A 19,456-nucleotide genomic window follows, 5' to 3' on the forward strand; every position below is an offset into this window, starting at 1 on the left:
CACACCTTTGTAATTTGTAAGGGTTTCTCCCCACAGTTAATGGTCTCGTAAATGGCCTTGTAGGCCTCCCTGCGTTTGGGAGACACTGAAAACCATTTATATGTCTCCCTTACCAGATACTCCACACTGCGTGGGATTGTGTCATTGGATGCATGAGTAACCGCAAGCTGCAGGGAGTGACACACACATCGAATGAGGACAAGGTCTTTAAGGCCATACTCCTGTTTGAGAACTGTATGGACCCCATTATTTATCCCTGTCATTACAGAGGCATTGTCAGTGCCAATCCCTAGGAGTTTCTCTTTAACAAGAGAGCACTTTTCTAAAAAAGCCAACAAAGCACGGGCAATAGAATGGGCATCTCCTCCGTCCAACTCAACAAGCCCCAGAAATGTTGAAACCACTGTCCCTTTAGTTTCACTGAAGTATCGGATGACAACACCCAGGTACTTAGACACACTGATGTCTGTGGCCTCATCGAGGAGGAGGCTAAAATGCTGCTCACCCACATCTGCCACCAACTTTTTCAAGAAGTAAGGTGCTAGGACACCATTGATCATTTCAGTGCACTTAGTCCTGTGCATTCTGAAATGCGTAGCAGCAGCAGAGTCGGAAAAAGCTGACCTACATGCTTCCCCAATGTGGTCACATGCTAGGAGGGAGCAGTGTTCAGCAATTGCTAACGCTATAGTAGCCTCAGCCTTTTTGGAGACATCAATTTTGCTTACCATAAATGGGAGCGTTGTTTGAGCCGAACCGTAAGGCTTTGCCTTTTGAATGTGCTTCTGGGTTAAACAGTGTTTCTTCACATCACTGAGTTTGGCACAGAAATCGACCTTGCAATAGGAACAGTAAGCTCGTTTATCGTCTCCAATAAACGGCTTTAACCAGCCCTTAAAAGCAGTGTTTGCTTCCCACTCTTTCCTATATTTTTGTTGATACAGTTTTGACTGCGACATCGTAAAGACACACACACACACTCACGCAGTGGACGAGGTGAGGTGAAGTGACTGAACCTGGCCCGTGGCAGTGTGAGTCAATGCGATTAATTTATTTAGACAAAGAAAATATTACATTTTCCCGCCCTGGCGGGAATTACGTCAGGGGGCGGGATCAGTCGGCGGCGGCTTGCTGGCCTTGACGCGTCACGCGGTGACGCGGCCCATTCATTTTCTGGGCTGCCTGTGAGTGCTTTGAGACGGGGGAGGGGCCGCGCAGGCACCCGGTGCTTGTTGTGAAGAGGTAATAGCGATAGTGCTTTCACCTCAAAAAGTCGCCAAAAGTCACCAACAACAGCTGAAAAAGGAGCTAGATTTGTCGCTTGTCACTGTTTTGAAAAAAAGTCGCCAAAGGGGTCTGAAAAGTAGCTAAATATAGCGACAAAATCGCTAAGTTGGCAACACTGCCATAGCAACGCCGGTAAACAAACCCCGCCGAATAGTCGAATCTCTGGACTGAAAAAGCAGATCTGATTCGACTCAGAAAATTCAGAGTCGGGGACCCTGAATGAATCTGTAAACTGGCAGTTTACACAGATTAAGATGTTCAAATGTATTTAAAAAAGGTTAAGCTAAAACATGCTTAGATAAAGTTGTTAAATTGTGTTAAGAAATGTGTTTAAAAACGCACAAAGATGTTTTAATGTTTCAGAAATATGTTTCAAATGTTTAAAAAATATGTTTCAAATGTTTTAAAATTATGATCAGAGATGTCTCAAAGATGTAAAATAATTAAGATAGCTTTCAAAACACAGGTCTTTAGAAAAAAATATATTTGGGGGGGGGGGGGGGGCTCAGCTGATTTTTTTTCTCTGAGGGGGGGCTCACTCTCTCACACTTTGAAAACCCCTGGTCTACACCTTTGCTTCCCTCTACACACAGCTGCCATGTGGCCATATCTCTGGCACTTAAAGCATCTCAGAGGAGGTCTTTCATACTCTCTCACTGGGTAACTCTAGTATCCCAACATGACTCTCTTAAGAACCACATTAGCCCCCTTCAGACAAGATAACAACTCTTACTCAGACACTTCCAAGGACACATTATACACAACTCCTTTAACCCCTGTACTAATCCGTGGCTTGAACACCTCCACTCCCTTACCCAGCACATGTTTTATATTAAGCACCTTGTCTTGTTGCCTTGCAGATTTGCAGATGATAGAAATCATCCCATTTTGCAGAATAGAGGCATGCATTACATCACCTATCCATTTTTTTAATTCATTAGTCAATTTAAGGGGACTAGCAGCAGAAAACCCAACACTTCACCCTTCACTTTGATCAGAACCTTAAACCCATCATCACTTTTTTGGTCTGGTCTCATTGCATTTGCCTGTGAATTATCCACATCACTGTCTGGAGAATGATATCCTCTCTCTTTCCTTTTGAGTCTATCCTCGCCCACTGTACTCCTTTCCCCCCCACCCCCATCCCATTCCGCTCCCGTCGGCATGGGCCGACTCTGATTTAGGCAATCCCCAACTCAGCACCCGATCGTCAGATCGAACAGCTGAGTTTGCACAGACCTGTGCAGGGATATCGTTCCCGGACCTATACAGGCCGTCGGGAAATATCCCTACAAACAGATTCCCACAACACCCAAGCTGAACAACCCAAGAATCAACCAATTCAGAAATCTCCTTTAGCCATTGTCCTGAAGCCAACAACTTGAGGTCATAAACTATTTGAAAACACCGCCACTAGCACGCCACTACTCCACCCTGATCCGCTTCCTCTCCAACTCGGACATCCGGTCTCCTGCCGAGGCGTAACTTGTACTAGGAGGCATAACTTGTACTCTAAATCGCGGTCCACGCGAGATCTTCTCTTTTCGCCATAAAAAAAAAAGAAAGCCTTGTAAATCACGGTTAACACAAGATCTTCCTTGAAGTCGGATCTTCAGATATTCATGTCGATAAGTAAAAATAAGTGGTTTAACAAGAATGATTTTTTTGGTTTTTACAAGCTTAATGAACTCTAGAACTAGGGCAGACTACTTGTGGTTGTGATACTGTTTAACATTCTTTACGAACGCTTAGGCCTACTGTTTTAACGTTGGAAGAAACCCCAGCTTTCGCCACCTCGGTGAAGTTAGTTCGATGCACACGTTTGAGATGCACACTGAAGTCACAAAATACTCTATACTGTACAGCAGGCCTATTCAACTAGCGGCCCGTGGGCCAAATGCGGCCCCTCTTCATTTTTTTCTGAACCGCAAGAGGTTGCATGCAAGAAATAAATAAAATAAAGGAGAAACATAGTTGCATACAAATCAGGTTTCTGTGTGTAGCCGGTGATACTAGCCAGTATCAGTACCCCACAATCAGGAACTGGCATCACTTATTTTGACAATGTTTGGCTCAACCGATACGTATGAGTCTAGCTTTTCTCATATGAATGCCATCAGAACAAGGGCACGTTGCTCGATGACCTATGAGAAGCTGCATGAGTGTCTCAGGATGAGCCAAACTAGGCAAACAAGGCAGTGCAATCTTTCTCACAGACTCAAAATGTCTCATATGTACAGTAGTTCTGTTTTGTGATGATTCAAACAACATTGTGGAATTCTAAATACGTGTCCAAAATATGTGAGAACGAAATCTTTTATAATGATACGATTAAAGTGAAGAAGGAAGGAATGCGTCTGACAAGTTTATTCCATGTAATAGTACTATATATATTAAGTTAACACTACTGTAGGTACGATTTATTTTTAGCGATTCATTAACGTAGTTTTACTCTGTGTGGCCCATGAACCCCCAGTGATTTTCCTTTTCGGCCCACTTGATAAGGAGGTTGAATAGCCCTGCTGTAAAGGCTAGTAGATGTTGCTTGCTTCTTTCTGCCCCGAGTTAGTGCAACAGGGATGACGTAACTGAGAAATCCATGGATTGAAGACCGGCAAATATACATAAAATGAGGGCTTGTAATGTGAACGCTGTAATATGAAGGCTTTCTCATAACTATCCTCATGTTAGTGACATTGTTCTTGTCTTGTTTCTATCAGTAATATTTATTTTATTTCATTGTTTTCTATCTCATGCAGGACCTTGAAAACATGTAGCATGTGATCAATAACAATATGTATTCAATAAAGTTATTTGAATTATTAATCTGCTGTCTTTAATTCTTTGAATTATTAATCTGCAGTCTTTTTGTTAAAGGGATAAAGGGATTAAGTAGGCTAAACTTAAGCAGGTTCCCCACGTTAAACTACTATATGCATTACATTGTAAAATTGTAAAAGGCTTCTTTTCTTAAATGCATATGACTCAGGGATGTCAGTTTCAAGTAAGGCTATGATTAAGCTAATCAAGAGCATATAAGATTAAGCTAATCAAGAGCATATTTTTAAATGAGCGGGTCGGGTGCATTATTTTTATATAAGGCCTAATATTTGAGGTCCGAGTTGCGGTCATTTATGTACCCGCGCACCACTGCTACATACAGATCACATCCGCGATTTAGAAAAGTACTAGACACGCCTCCGACTACAAGTTACGCCTCCGACTACAAGTTACGCCTCCTACTACAAGTTACGCCTCCTCCGACTACAAGTTACGCCTCCTACTACAAGTTACGCCTCCGTCTTGCAGGACGCAGACAGATATTATTGCGATCGTAGCTATCATGGGCGGTCGGGACAAATTCTCTGGGCGGGCAAAACAAGAGAAACTTTTGGACCAAACAATAACACAATATTTGAAAAGATTTACCGAAAACATCAAACAAGAAAAGACAAACAGAAATGCACTGCTCCAGCTCATAACAATTCATTATTTTATTCTGAAGATTTTTTCTATTTTTGATATAGTGGTACATTTTAATTATGTTGCATTGGTTCTTATTGGTGGTTTGTTGAATATACAGGTTCCTATTTGATGAACGATACATCAAAGATGTATCAAAGTTAATGCATGTGGAACCATTTGGGGGCGGTGAATCCTCCTCGGTGCAATTCACCTTCTGAACTGCAGCCACACACACACACACACACGCACACACACACACACACGCACACGCACACGCACACACACACACCGAAAAGCAAGTAAAAAGAAGAAAGACCGAACGCAAACCCTACCCCTGTTACTGAACACACAACATGATGAAGGATTCATCAAGATAGGCTTGTTCTCCTTTCCCAACAGTAACTGAATTACTCAGAGTATTGAAGAAACACTTGTCACTACACTGTCTTGTGTTTCAACACATTGTAGTAATTTGGAGCTGATTGGACAATTCAGCCAATGAATCTAATAGGCTACCTCCCTCAGCAGCATTCGTGCATTGCGCAACATAACTACATGCAGAGTGTAGTTAGTGATAGTTTGCTAATTAGCAGAGAGCCGTAAAAGCACTTTCTACCCATTTCAGTGGAGGAATTGGACTCCTCAATCACGCAATGTTATACTTAAAAGGAACAAGTAAGTTACATATGAATTAAGTCTTTTGGCATGTAGCATCTAAAAAATATATATACAATGGCCCCAAACTGCATTTCAAATTGACCTTGAGACTCCGGTAAAACACTATTGGACATTGATCATGATATGCCTCAATATCAGAATAACAACCATGGGTCAAATAGCAATGGCTAGTCGAATGAAAGTGAAAGCAGTGTAAGCTTGTCCAGGCCCTGCAAGTCAGGATGTAGGCTATGAATCAGAATACATTTTTAGCTAGAGGGCATCCCAGAAACCTACTCTATGTTTTCTTGGGGAGGACCCCCGTCCATTACTGCACCCCACCCACGAATTGGATCACCAGCCGCCGCTGCAAACAGGGAGTGAAGGGGGACCAATGCTAGGAATCTTCTGACTTTGTCCCGTTAGAATAATGCTGCATTCTAGAGGGAGGACCGGCCTAAACTGAGCATCACTGAGATCTAGACATTTAACCAGGGACCTTTTAAAATGGATCATCTTCAACCATTATCGCCTATTATGAGACAATCCATCCAAGGTAGTTAGCATTAACATTAGCATTCGTTGCTCTGGCGGCGCGTCCAGACGCAGCGGCTTTGAGCTCTCCTTTTCGGTGCTTTTTCTTAGTGTTTTTGTACATACATTTGTTTTTCAATTGTAACGTCAGCTGGGCAAATCTTGTCTACAGTCGTCAGGATCTAGTCCGCATTGGATTTCGGGCCGAACAGGTTGTAAATAAGGACCTTATTCACTCCAACGGCATTCGAAGCAGTGTTCCAGTAACGGACTATTTTAAACAGACGCACAATATACCGCACGAAATATCAAGGACACCGGGGTCTCCATGGATTGTTGTCGGCTCTCAGAAGCTGCGACGACGGCGGAGGAACAGGAAACAAAAGAGAGGATGTCGAGCCGGTCTGCTTACGAGGCTAAAGAAGCACCCACACAAGCCCCCGCTGCCAAGTCTCTTTCTTGCAAATGTAAGATCCATCGTTCCCAAAATGGATGACCTCCAGCTGCGGATAGCAAACGACAACTTTGTCAGGGATTGTTGTGTGATGATTCTGACTGAAACCTGGCTCCATCCTGCTATCCCCGATAACGCTGTGCAGTTAGCCGGCCGCACTATCCACCGACACGACAGGAACAGAGACTCCGGAAAGAGCAGAGGAGGCGGACTTTGTATGTATATAAATAATAACTGGTGTTCACAGAGCCAAGCAACCCACAGCTACTGTTCCCCACACATAGAGGCATTGACGGTCATCTGCCGCCCTTTCTATTTACCTAGAGAGATAACTGTAGTAATCATCATGGCAGTGTACATCCCTCCAGACGCTAACGTTAGTATAGCTCTAAACTATCTTCATGGCGCTATTAGCAAACAGCAGCAGGCGCACCCAGATGGGGTACACATAGTCGCCGGAGATTTCAACCGGGCTTGTTTAAAGGCTGTCCTCCCTAAATTCATACAGTATGTGAAGTGTGCCACCAGGGAGAGCAGAATACTCGACCATGTCTACTGCAACATTAGGCATGCATACAGAGCAGTACCCCAGCCACACATTGGCCTGTCAGACCACCTCTCACTGCACCTCGTTCCAGCCTACACCCCCCACATTAGGAAAAATAAGCCCACTACTAGAACCATCAACACCTGGCCAGAGGACTCCCTCTCCCAGCTCCAAAACTGCTTCTCAACGACAGAGGGGGGTCTATTTGAGAGTTTGGACCTGGAGGAGTACACAGTGTCTGTTTTATCCTCCATCACATTCTGTGCTGAAAATGTCACCATCACAAAACAGACAGGGTCTTTCCGAACCAGAAACCCTGGACAACGAGGGAAGTGCGGCCCCTTATCAAGGACCACAACACTGCTTTCAGGTCAGGAGATAGTGCTCAGTACAGCACAGCCAGAGCGAACCTAAAGAGGGGCATAAGGGCTGCTAAGTTAGCATATAAAAGGAAAATAGAGAGCTACATCATGGACAAAAACCCTCGTCAGGTATGGCAGGGAATACAGCACATCTCTAACTCCAAGGGCCACAACATCACAACTACCAACTCTAATGCTACAAGGGCAGAGGAATGAAACGGTTTCTTTGCCCGGTTTGAGGCGGATAGACAACCAACGCCCCCCCCCAGCCTTCACCAACACCCCGCTGACCCGCCAGGAACATCAGGTTAGAAGGACACTGAGGAAAGTGAACCCGAGGAAGGCGGCAGGACCCGACGGTGTACCGGGGAAAGTACTCAGAGCTTGTGCAGACCAAGTCACAGGGATTCTCACCAAGATCTTCAACATCTCTCTGTCCCTAGCCACCATCCCATCCTGCTGGAAATCAGCAATTATCATCCCAGTTCCAAAAACGTCAGCTGGTAAAAGCAGAAATGACCTCAGGCCCATTGCACTCACGTCAGTGGTGATGAAATGCCTGGAGAGGCTGGTTGCCCAGCACATCAAGGCCTGCCTCCCAGAATCATTTGATCCCCACCAGTTTGCTTATAGGGCTAACTGCTCTACTGAGGATGCCATTGCCATCACCCTCCACTCTACGCTGAGCCACCTCGAACACCCAGGCACCTATGCTAGACTGCTCTTCATAGATTACAGCTCAGCCTTCAACACAATAATCCCGGACATCCTGATAAATAAACTACTGGGCCTACACCTCCCTGCCTCCACCTGCTCTTGGATAAAGGACCTCCTTTCCAACAGACCACAACAAGTGAGACTCGGCCCCCATCTCTCCTCCCCCCTCACACTCAGCACTGGCTCCCCCCAAGGCTGCGTGCTGAGCCCACTTCTGTATACTCTATACATATCTGACTGCTGCCCCTCCCACCCCATTATAAAATTTGCTGACGACACCACTGTGGTCGGACTCATCTGTGGTGGCGACGAGACGGCATATAGAGATGAGGTCCAGCAGCTGTCAGCATGGGGTTCAGCAAATAACCTCCAACTAAACACATCCAAAACTAAGGAAATCATCATAGCCTTTAGACGACAAAGCCCAGCCCATGCCCCCCTGCACATCAACGGGGATTGCGTGGAGAGGGCTCCGTCCTGCAAGTTCCTGGGAACATACATCTCTCAGCAGCTTTCTTGGTCCACAAACACAACGGCAATAAAATAGAAGGCCCAGCAGCGACTACACTTTCTGAGAATTCTCAGAAAAAAACATCTTGAACAAAAGCTGCTGGTATCCTTCTACCGGTCAACCATTGAAAGTGTGCTCACTTACTGCATCACAGCATGTTATGCTGGGAGTTCGGCGGCAGAAAGGACGGCACTTCAGAGGGTCATAGGCACAGCTCAGAAGATCACAGGCTGCCCACTGCCCTCCCTGGAAGAGCTGGCCAGCGCCCGCTGCCGAAACAGGACCAGATCCATTCTAAAAGACGCTGCACACCCTGCTCACCACCTGTTCGATCTGCTTCCCTCTGGCAGGCGATACAGTTCAATGAAATCACGCACCACCAGACTAACCAACAGCTTCTTCCCCTGGGCCATACGTACACCAAACAAACATTAACCCCTGTGCAATACATAGACAACCACATGAACGATCACCACTACCTCTGGACATTCCTCATTATGCTTACCTTCCTGGACCTGCTGCTATTTAGATATATGTGGGCAGAAGGGGTTGTTGGTTGTTGTCTGGGAGGGAGGGGAGGGTGTAGGACACTTAAATGAGCCTTAAGTGGAAGGCAGGGGGAGGGGTTATTGTTGTTATATATTTATTAATATTTCGTACTGTATTCTATTTATTTATTTATTTTTAAAAAGCACTGAACAAGATCTGCACCTTAATTTCGTTGTGTAAATACACTGTATTTAACCCAATGACAAATAAAGATTCTACTTCTAAGCACACAGAATGGAAAGGTAAGTGAAATGAACACAATCATGTATGGTGTGGGGTACAATCTCTCTATCTATCTCTCTGTCTATTTCACAAGTTTACTATGCGTTTTTTTGTAATAACAAAGATAGCGATAATGACAATGTTGTGGCAATATCAAGCAGAACTTTAATATAAAAATTATATGAACCCTGTTTGAATAATTTGTCAATTTCAATGAATTTCTATGCATTCTCCATGGACCTAGAGATACCTCCTGCCCTCTCTAATAGAAAGGTGCTAAGATAGTTTGCATTTGCAAGTGTGGCCACCTAGTTTGATAATGAGGCCAATCCAGACTTCTTTGTTGTGTAGATTCCTTTAACCGTCTTGCAGCCATGTACACTTCATCCATATTGTGAATTGCAATTTAACTTGGTCTCTCATCTGGCCAATCCTACACTCCACGAAGGCCCCTCCCCCTGACCTTTGTTTCCTTTGTATATACCCACGATGTCAACATTTCCTATAAGAATCATGTACACCCATCGTCTCATTGACTGTATGCTTGGTAACTTTGCTGCCTGTATCTTCCCCTGATCAAGCTCTACATTAAATCAAATATTTTGCTGTCAGAAGTGTCCTAGAAATAAGTTATTCAACACAGACATCGATTATTAATAAAAACAGAAAGCAAATCAAAAGTTGAAAGCGTTTAATCGTGATGAAAAGAAAAACTAAAAGCAGTAATTTAAACCAATGTAAGACAGAGGTCTCAATCAAAGCGTCCCGTTACCCCGTTCCAAACGGTGCTTGAGCATGTGCACACGCAAACTGCGTGGGTCGCTGTAGCTGGCGTTGCACTGCAGACACACGTAGGGCTTCTCCCCAGAGTGAGTCCTAATGTGGATCTTCAGGTGGCCTGACTGACTGAAGCGCTTCGTGCATTGGTCACACTTGTAGGGCTTCTCACCGGAGTGAGTCCTCAGGTGGATCTTCAGGTTGCTTGTCTGACTGAAGCCCTTCGTGCATTGGTCACACTTGTAGGGCTTCTCACCGGAGTGAGTCTTCATGTGGCTCTTCAGGCAGCTTGTCCGACGGAAGCGCTTCGTGCATTGGTCACACTTGTAGGGCTTCTCCCCGGAGTGAGTCCTCATGTGGTTCTTCAGGATGTTATTCTGACTGAAGCGCTTCGTGCATTGGTCACACTTGTAGGGCTTCTCGCCGGAGTGAGTCCTCAGGTGGATCTTCAGGTGGCTTGTCCGACTGAAGCGCTTCGTGCATTGGTCACACTTGTAGGGCTTCTCCCCGGAGTGAGTCCTCAGGTGGATCTTCAGGGTGCCTGTCCGACTGAAGCGCTCCTTGCATTGGTCACACTTGTAGGGCTTCTCCCCAGAGTGAGTCATTACGTGTTTATTCAGGTTGCCTTTGTGACTGAAGCGCTTCATGCGATGGTCACACTTGTAGGGCTTCTCGCCGGAGTGAGTCCTCATGTGGACGATCATATTGGCATTGTTGGGAATAACCTTGCTACACAAGACACTGGGCCGGCCCTTGCGGCCGCCCTGATGCCCAGTCAGCTCCTCAAGGCGGACCAGCCGCACGCTGCAGTTCAGGCTCTTGGCCACGCTGTGGTCAGGGGACAGCGAGCTCAAGGCCTCCGGTTCTGACGCGGCAAAGAGGGTGTCATGGCCGTCCACCGCCAGTGGGCCCTCCCCTTGTCCGTAGACGCTCAGGATGCGCAGCTCCCCGCTGTGACTAGACATGTGCGAGGAGCCAGGGGCGTCCACACGCAGACTCTCCGAGGTGGCGCCGCGCTGCGTGCTGCTGTCTCTGCTGTCATTGTCTTCTTCAGAGAGGAAAACAGACAAGAGAGAAAGTAACGTTTTTAATTAATCATTTTCACAAAGGTATACAGTTTGTACTTTGTACACACTTGTGTATTGGAAGATTTATATTTTGACATTCTTTCTAACTTTTATTTGTTGATTATGCATTTTCCTTATCGCCCTTTGGATGGTCAAGGGTTAAAGGCTCCTGCTGAGAAGGCAGAATTGAGTACATTCTCAGTTTATCACGGTTGTTTTCTTGCATAGATGCAATGTGTATTACTAACCTACGGCGGGCATGCCTCCACCAATATCCTCTTCAACCTTGATTGAAATGGTGTCTGGTGTCTGCTGCTTTCCACATAAAGAAGGAAACACACACAAGACATATTCTTTAATTTTCACAGAATAGTTGTAATTTTTACCCTGCCAAGCTGATAAAATCCCCCTTCGTCTCGGAGCTGGCTTTCTTGGTTCACAGGAGAAGGCGGGGCTACACACTAGCGGTGGTTCGGTCGCGAACTGATTAGTTCGAACGAACGAATCGTTAGAACGAACAAACCGAACTGGTTCTTCTCTCTCGTTCGTCTTGTCACCTCGTTCGTCTCGTTCGAGACTCAGAATCGACTCCTCCCAGACCCACGACTCGCTGACAGTTCGTTCACTCACTGTGTGAGTGGTGAAGACGAGGGACCGAGGCGACTCACGAGAGCCAGACAATCGTATGCAAGACAGAAATAAACCGATTTCTTGGGGAAAAAAAACAAAGGGGCTTAGTGAGCGTACGATAATACGATTAAATATCAGTGAAATGGTAAATGCATGTTGTCTTTGTATTTTCTGTGTTATGCCAGATTAATAAAATATTTGAATGTATCGTCAATCTGTCTGGTTCGTTCTGCTGCACGCGACCTGGGACCCCCACCATGGTGGACCTGGGACCCCCACCATGGCGGATCTTGATCGATTCTTGAGTGGGGGTGGCCATCTTCACAATAGTGTTGTTACTGTTAACCCAAGAACAATTTAATATGCCCAGAATAAACACAACTTTACACAAATTACTTTTAAACTTTTAAACACCCACCCCTCTGCGTTTGATTTGTCAAACTTCACCTTGAATGTGGGGAAGGGGGCATTTTGATCCTTGGCCTATTAATTTAAGGACATGTCATTAAGCATACATTAAATAAAGCTGTTGAATAACTCAAAGGCCATTGAATACAGATGCTAACATATTTAACCATACACAATGTTGTATTTGCTAGTTTCACACATTTTTTAACACCCATCACCCCACCCCTAGTTGAACTATAACTTAAACTCTGAACTTTAACTTCATCTCGTCTCGAGTCTCTTGACCTTTATCTGCAAAGATAACAAAAGATAAGACGTCAACCATGTCGGGACGAAAGAAGAGCATCGTGTGGACTCATTTTAACACAACCGAGGGTTCAGTGTTAGCCATCTGCAATATTTGCAAAAACAAAATTTTGTTTAAAGGAGGGTCCACTGCCAATTTGCACCGTCACATCAAGACCAGGCACCCCGGGGACCCGGACTCCAGGGGCAGAGGCCAGGCTATGCAATCCAGGCTGACCCAGTACATGTTGCGGCCGATAAAACCGCAACGGCAGAAAAACTTGGACGAACAGCTGGCGAAAATGGTGGTCTGGGACCTACAGCCATTTTCATTTGTGGAGGACAGCGATTTCAAGGCATTCAAGGCATTTCAAGGCATCCCTACCAGGTAGGAAGACCGTCTCCAAGGTCCTGGTTCCTCGGCTTTAGGCCACCTGCCATGCCGGAGTCAAGGAGAGAGTGGGACACGCTGCAGCTGTGTGTCTGACAAAAGACTGTTGGACATCCAGGACGACCCAGAGCTATATGTCCGTGACATGCCATTTCGTGGAGAATTATGAAATGGTCAGCTGTCTCCTGGACTGTTTTCAGTCCTTTGAGGATCACGCGGGAGTGGGAGATCCAGGACAAGGTGGTCGCCTGCGTTACGGATGGAGCTTCGAATATAACCGTGGCGATCCAGAAATGCCGATGGAAGCACCTGCATTGTTTTGCCCATACACTGAATCTGATTGTAAGGGGGGGGGGGGGTTGAAAAAGCTGTCAGAAACAGTGGATAAGGTAAAACAAATTGCGGACCACTTCCATCTAAGCTCCTTGTCGGTGGAGAGGCTAAGGGCCACTCTCCTTCAAATGGGTCAGCCAGACCTGAAGGTTCTGCAGGATTGCCCCACCCGGTGGAACTCAACCTTTTACATGTTGAATCGTTTTGTGAGAGTGAGGGATGCCATCATCACCACCCTGGCTTTGGTGAATCCAGCAGTGACCACCATGACCCATGATGAGTGGGAGGCCATTGAAGAGGCATGCGAGGTGCTTCAGCCATATGAAGAGGTGACAGTGGAGATCAGTGGAGAAGGGTATGTATTTAATCTATTTAATTAATTAAATTCATTGGGGAATAATAAATGACATGACATATATGACACATGGTAATGGCAATACATAGATAAAAGGTCAATAGATACAAATATGGTAAATAAATAGATATACATGGTATTTAAATAAATACATAAATACATGGTTAATAAATAGATAAACAAATTCATAAATATTTTATTTAAAAACACATTTAAAAAAGGTTCCACGTAACAAAGATGACCCACTGTAACTGTGTCCTTTCTGTGTCCTATCGGTAGCTACGTGACTGCCTCCAAAATAATTATTTTTGGCACGAGGGTCATTGCAGACCACCTGAGGACCGGCCGCCTCAAGCAGCCTGTGGTGGTGTCCCTTTTAACCTCACTCAACGCTGAGATGGCAAAGCGTTTCCATAGGATCGAGTTCAACGCCTTGCTGTCTGAATCCTCCATCCTTGACCCCAGATTCAAGAGGAAGTCCTTCTCTGATGACCAGGCAGCCACCGAGGCCATCCAAAGGCTCACAACTGCTGCAGCACAGGCGACCGTCTCCAATCCATCCCAGCAGGAAGCTCTGGTGGAAGAAGGAGCTGCGGGGGGACAAGCCACAGAGGAGAGCATGGTCTGGGGTGACTTCGACGAGCAGGTCTCAGGGCTCGTCAGTCACCTTAGTGCAGGTGCGGAAGCGTCCCTCGAGATCCGGTCCTTCCTGCAAGAGGAACTGATCCCTAGGTCCTCCAACCCTCTGACCTGGTGGAAAAGTAGATTGTTGATCTATCCGCGGCTCACTCAGCTGGTGCTGGAGAGATTGTCTGTGGTCGCCACGTCAGTGCCATCTGAACGCGTGTTCACTGAGATGGGGCTGATAATTTCGGAGAGGCGCTGCCGTCTGTCTCCCTCCAAGGCGCAACAAGTGATGTTCCTGAATGCGAACCTGAAGTGAACATTCAGGCTTCTTCAGTTCCCAGAGGTTCTTGGGTTTTGTTTCTGCCATCACTGTTGGTCAAAGGACAAAAATGTTTGTTAAATGGCAATGTTCGGTTTTGTTCCCCCCCCCCGAGGATGGACACTGGGTTACAGCGCCCCTCACAACCCCCCCACCCCACCCCTTTCAAGTGTATATTGTATATAGTGCTCTGCAAACCTATGGTGGCATCATGCCTTCAGTGTGCATATTGTATATAGTTCTCTGCAAACCTATGTTGGCATCATGCCTTCACTGTGCATATTGTGTATAGTTCTCTGCAAATCTATGGTGGCATCATGCCTTCAGTGTGTATTGAACAACCGCACATAAAAAGGTTGCACATATTATATTGATATTTTATCGTATTTGTCTAAGTGCATGCTTGACTCTTGTGTATAATTCCCAATTATTATTGATGTATTTGCACTTTTAATCTTGCTGAATTCTACAAGGCAAATAAATTAAGTTACAACTAAGTTCCGCGGCTCCTTTCGTCTTTGTAGGGAAATGTTAAATTTTGTCTTTATTATTTTGTCAGAATGCACCAGAATGCTTAGTTTGTATGTGAAAATCACAATAAAATCTACTGGGAAGGATGCCCCCAGAACCCCCTACAGGGGTTTGGTTTACAAACTTTTAGCCCCCCCTAAAATGAAATTCACCAGCCGCCATTGTGTGTGTGAATAATTGTATTATTTATATATTTTGATATTATTAAAACGTTTTTTTAATCAAATCTATTAGATCTCAGAATGATTTCATAGTCAAAAATATGTTAAAGTTTGTGTTCCACAGTTGACACAGTAGCTCATTCAGTGTTGAGGGATAGGCCTATTGTAGCCTACGGTTAAAAAGGAAAACTCAAATGTGTTATATTGGCTTTGATAATATTAATACACATACACAAACTATTACGTTCTTAATAGGGTAACTAACTTGTAACAGTATCGAATTACATTTTCAAAGTAACCTTCCCATACTGTAGCTGAATAAATGGCACACACTGTTGCATGCACTGCACCAGGAGTAGGTTATATATTAGTTATAACTAGGCTATACTTAGTTAGCTACAACGATACATGAAGTAAACATACTCGGAACGTCCATGTAGGCCTACGCAGCAGCACTATGCGCAGGTGATGCCGCATGATATGCCGCACGGCATATCATTATTAACTAACGCATTATCTGAGGTAAAGTAAAGCCTAAGGTGGTTCGTTACATTTTCTTGTCGAGTAGCCTGGTGTTTACATTTTAGGGTTAGGGTTGACACATTGTTCGTTTTTCCTCGGGTATTTTTTTAATATATAAAATTAACGATATTGACTCACCTTTCAGGATAAAGTCAGCAGCTGATGACCGACATAAGTTCCACGATCCTTTGAGAGTCTGAGTGACTGACTCAGAGTCAGCAGAACCGTGCACAAACACATTCCATGACCATGATTCGATTCACCATTCGATTCACAGGAAACTCGACTGAACCAGTTCAGTCGAGTTTCCTGTGATCGGATTTCACCATCCCTCCAGTTACAACTATTCATGTTGATATCGCTGCATCGTCTCTTTTGTAGAGACAATGCAGCAACACCTCTACCCAAGCCTCGCCCCTAGAACCACAAAGCTGTCTTATCGCATTTACATCAAAATGAAACCCCCAATATGTGTAGGGTCAGAGAGGGTTAATAGGGGTGCGAAATAAAGCCTGTAAATTACCTCGGTCAGTGTAAACGCGCGGATCACACAGGGGAAAAGTTGGGCATAAGACGGGCATATTTGGCGGTGCAAAAACGTTTACTGGATCATAAAGGTGTGGGCTTTCTATGGGTCCGTTTTAGAGTTGTAACAGAGGAAGCCTCTCTTTTGGATAGTGAATAAGAAGATGATTTCCAACCTGCACACTCAGCTCCTCGCGGCAGACCAGCCGCTCGCCGGGCTCCAGGCTCTTGGCCACGCTGTGGTCCGCAGACAGCGAATTCAGGGACTTCACTTCTGACGCGGTGAAGAGGGTGTGATGGCCGTCCGTCGCCAAAGGGCCCTCCCCTTTTCCGTAGACGCTCAGAATCTTCAGTTCCTCGCTGTGGCTGGACATGAGGGAGGAGCCAGGGGCGTCCACACCCAGACTCTCTGAGGTGCCGTTGCGCTGAGTGCTACGGTCTCCAAAGGCATCGCAGTCTTCTGCAGAGGGAGAAAAAAAGGAAAAAGTATATTTACATTTAGATATTGCATAAAGGGAGGCATTGTGTATTTGTACACTTGAAAGAAACTCTTTAAATGTATGCAACATTGACACAGAGGATTTAAAATGTGTACTGCTGACAAAGATTCACAGTTTTGGAGAGGGACGTCTCCTCCAGCACCCTCCTCCCTAGGCTCTAAGCTCAAGTGGTTGGCCAGGTTAAGGACACTCAACGAACCCCAGCGCAAAATGATCTGAGCACCACATGACATGCGAGGCAAGCGCAATAATTCTATTTTGACACTAAAAAGCAACAACGTGTCCTTCCCTGTAAGCTGCTCAGCTAACATTTATACATTTTGAACCCTTCTGGGCTCTTGACTGATTCCATCTTTGAATTGCAACTCCAAGTTTAACTTTTAGCAGGGCGCTGGGCATGATGCTTTTTCAAAGAGGACCAAGCTTTTCAGCGCAGGTAGAATCTAGCATCAGCCTAGAATCTATGCTGCCTAGAATCTACCACATCAAGGGAAAAAATACTCAATGTAGAAAGTACACACCTTCACTTTTAAAATGGGGCTGCAAAGTCTTTAAGGATAGCTGTGTGCCTACAGTACGTGTTTCCAGGTGGTCTGTCTGGCAGGCAACATCCCTTGAGAGAAGCTGCTGAATGTAAGCACTTGATGAGCTGGCCTGCGTAGAGACAACAAAGTAAAATCAGTACTCAATTTATTACATTGTATATATTCCAGTTGCAAGTTGTAAGAAGATATAAGATATGCATGTTTAGTGAATTACATTAGCCTAATACTTAAAATTAGTTATATGAAATGATATTACAGCATTGATTTGTTTACATATTATATAGATCATCTCATCAACTCAATACCATGACATCAAGCTCTGCAGAAATCTGCTAATAACCCTTTGATTTGAATCAGGTGTGAAGGGGAAAATAAGTTTCTAAAACTGGGAGTACAAGAGGGTAGAAGGGTGTGAAAAAACGCGATGCCTGGAACGCACCATTATGTATTTAGGGTGAGTTTAACAGGTCATAAATGATCTCCTCATCAGTAAAACGCTAGAACTACTGCGGTCCAGTGGCCGGTAGAATACAGTTGTATTCGTTGGTTGTATGGTGAGCAGACATTGTTAAACATTGCATTCCCTTGGTATCCAAGCAGTAGAGATCAGTGCCTGTAGCCCCTTTGTTGAATTGTGCCCATTCTCGTATGATGCCCCTTGCTTGCTGAGATGCACACTCGATTTACAGTGTGTGTATTTATAGGAATGAATGGGCGGCAATGTATTAGTCCACTGTCCTTTCTTTAATAGGTCCATGGTATTTACACACATAACTGATGCTATCTACCTTAACATTAGCGACAGTAACTTGGCTGTTAGCTGTAGCGCTAATGCTAAAGCAACATTATAATGCTAACAAGGTAACCATATACAGTACAGCAACACAATGATATGGCGTTAGTTAACTTACTTTTTCGAGGTGTGTAGCTGAGCCGTGGAGAGTTGGTACTAATCCAGACTTCATTCTCAGACATTAAGCAAGTCCAGCTCTGTATTGGCCCAAGTTGAGGAAGCAGTCGTCTGGCTCAGACCGGCGCATTTCCAGAGACAATAAAATTAACCCACTGGTTCTTCAGAGGCTCGGATGAATGAACAAAATATAGACTTTTGTGTTCATTTGTACATCCAAACACTGAACAACTGCGATGCTTCGCTCGTTGGCAAGCCACGGTGCGTCTCAAGGAAAGAACTATGTGTACAAGTCGTAACTCATTTTCTCATGGGCGGTCGGGACAAATAATCTGGGCGGGCAAAATAAGAAAAAGGGGAGGTAACCTCTCCCCGTAATTTCCTTTTATTTTATTGAACATGGTTAAAAATAATTCTAACAAAATAACGAGCATTAAAAAAATCCTAAACAATAAAAAATACTGTTTTTGTAATTATGATGATGTTCAACTCGTATGTTAAAGAAATCAAAGCTTTTGGACCGAACAATAACACAATATTTGAACAGATTAACCGAAACCATCAAACAAGAAAAGAAAAACAGAAATTCAAATCTCCAGCTCATAACAATTCATTATTTGTTTCTGAAGGTTCTTTTTAAATGTGATATAGTGGTACATTTTAAGCCTTTTGCATTGGTTCAAAGTTTCGCTCTGGCTTAGGAACTTTACACACACACACACACACACACACACACACACACACACACACACACACACACACACACACACACACACGCACACACACCAAAATAATTAGTAAACAGAAAAAGAAGAGACCCGACACAAACCCAACCCCTGTACATGACCACACGACATAAGGAACGATAAATCATGGTAGGTTTGTTATCCTACCAAGAGTATTAAAGAAACACTTGACACTACACTGTGTCTTGTGTTTCAACTCATTGTAGTAATTTGGAGCTGATTGGACAATTCAGCCAATGAATCTAATAGGCTACCTCAACAGCATTCATGCATTGCGCAACATAACTACATGCATAGAGAAGTGACAGATAGTTAACTAGCAGAGAGTTGTAAATGCACTTTCTACCCATTTCAGTGGAGGAATTGGACTCCTCATAAATGTTCAACTTAAAAGGAACAAGTAAATTACATGTTAATTAAGTCTTTTGGTATGTAGCATATAAAAAAAATATATACAACAGTCCCAAACTGCATTTGAAATGCACCTTTAGACTCCGGTCAAACACTATAGGACATTGA

General features: G+C 44.5%; 1 protein-coding gene across 1 annotated transcript; it reads right to left on the bottom strand.

Moving 5' to 3' along the window:
- Positions 1 to 8,356: 8,356 nt before the first annotated feature.
- Positions 8,357 to 18,747, bottom strand: LOC130381401 (zinc finger protein 782-like). The gene is made up of 5 exons (XM_056589013.1): positions 18,193 to 18,747; positions 17,258 to 17,390; positions 16,413 to 16,696; positions 11,398 to 11,461; positions 8,357 to 11,130 (listed from the first exon to the last, which is right to left on the bottom strand). Exons 1-5 carry the CDS (start codon positions 18,244 to 18,246, stop codon positions 10,061 to 10,063), a joined length of 1,605 nt encoding a protein of 534 aa, XP_056444988.1. The 5' UTR covers positions 18,247 to 18,747; the 3' UTR covers positions 8,357 to 10,060.
- Positions 18,748 to 19,456: the final 709 nt, after the last annotated feature.

Source organism: Gadus chalcogrammus, chromosome 4 (assembly GCF_026213295.1).
Source record: "Gadus chalcogrammus isolate NIFS_2021 chromosome 4, NIFS_Gcha_1.0, whole genome shotgun sequence".
In the NCBI taxonomy this organism is placed as follows: domain Eukaryota; kingdom Metazoa; phylum Chordata; class Actinopteri; order Gadiformes; family Gadidae; genus Gadus; species Gadus chalcogrammus.

Bases quoted from the DNA above. Each gene is read 5' to 3' on its own strand.
- LOC130381401 (XM_056589013.1), bottom strand. From the start codon at position 18,246: ATGAAGTCTGGATTAGTACCAACTCTCCACGGCTCAGCTACACACCTC. The intron at 17,391-18,192 runs GTAAGTTAACTA...GTCTCTACGCAG, and splicing joins CAGCTACACACCTCGAAAAA to GCCAGCTCATCAAGTGCTTA. The intron at 16,697-17,257 runs GTGTGTACTTTC...CTCCCTCTGCAG, and splicing joins GCCCCATTTTAAAAGTGAAG to AAGACTGCGATGCCTTTGGA.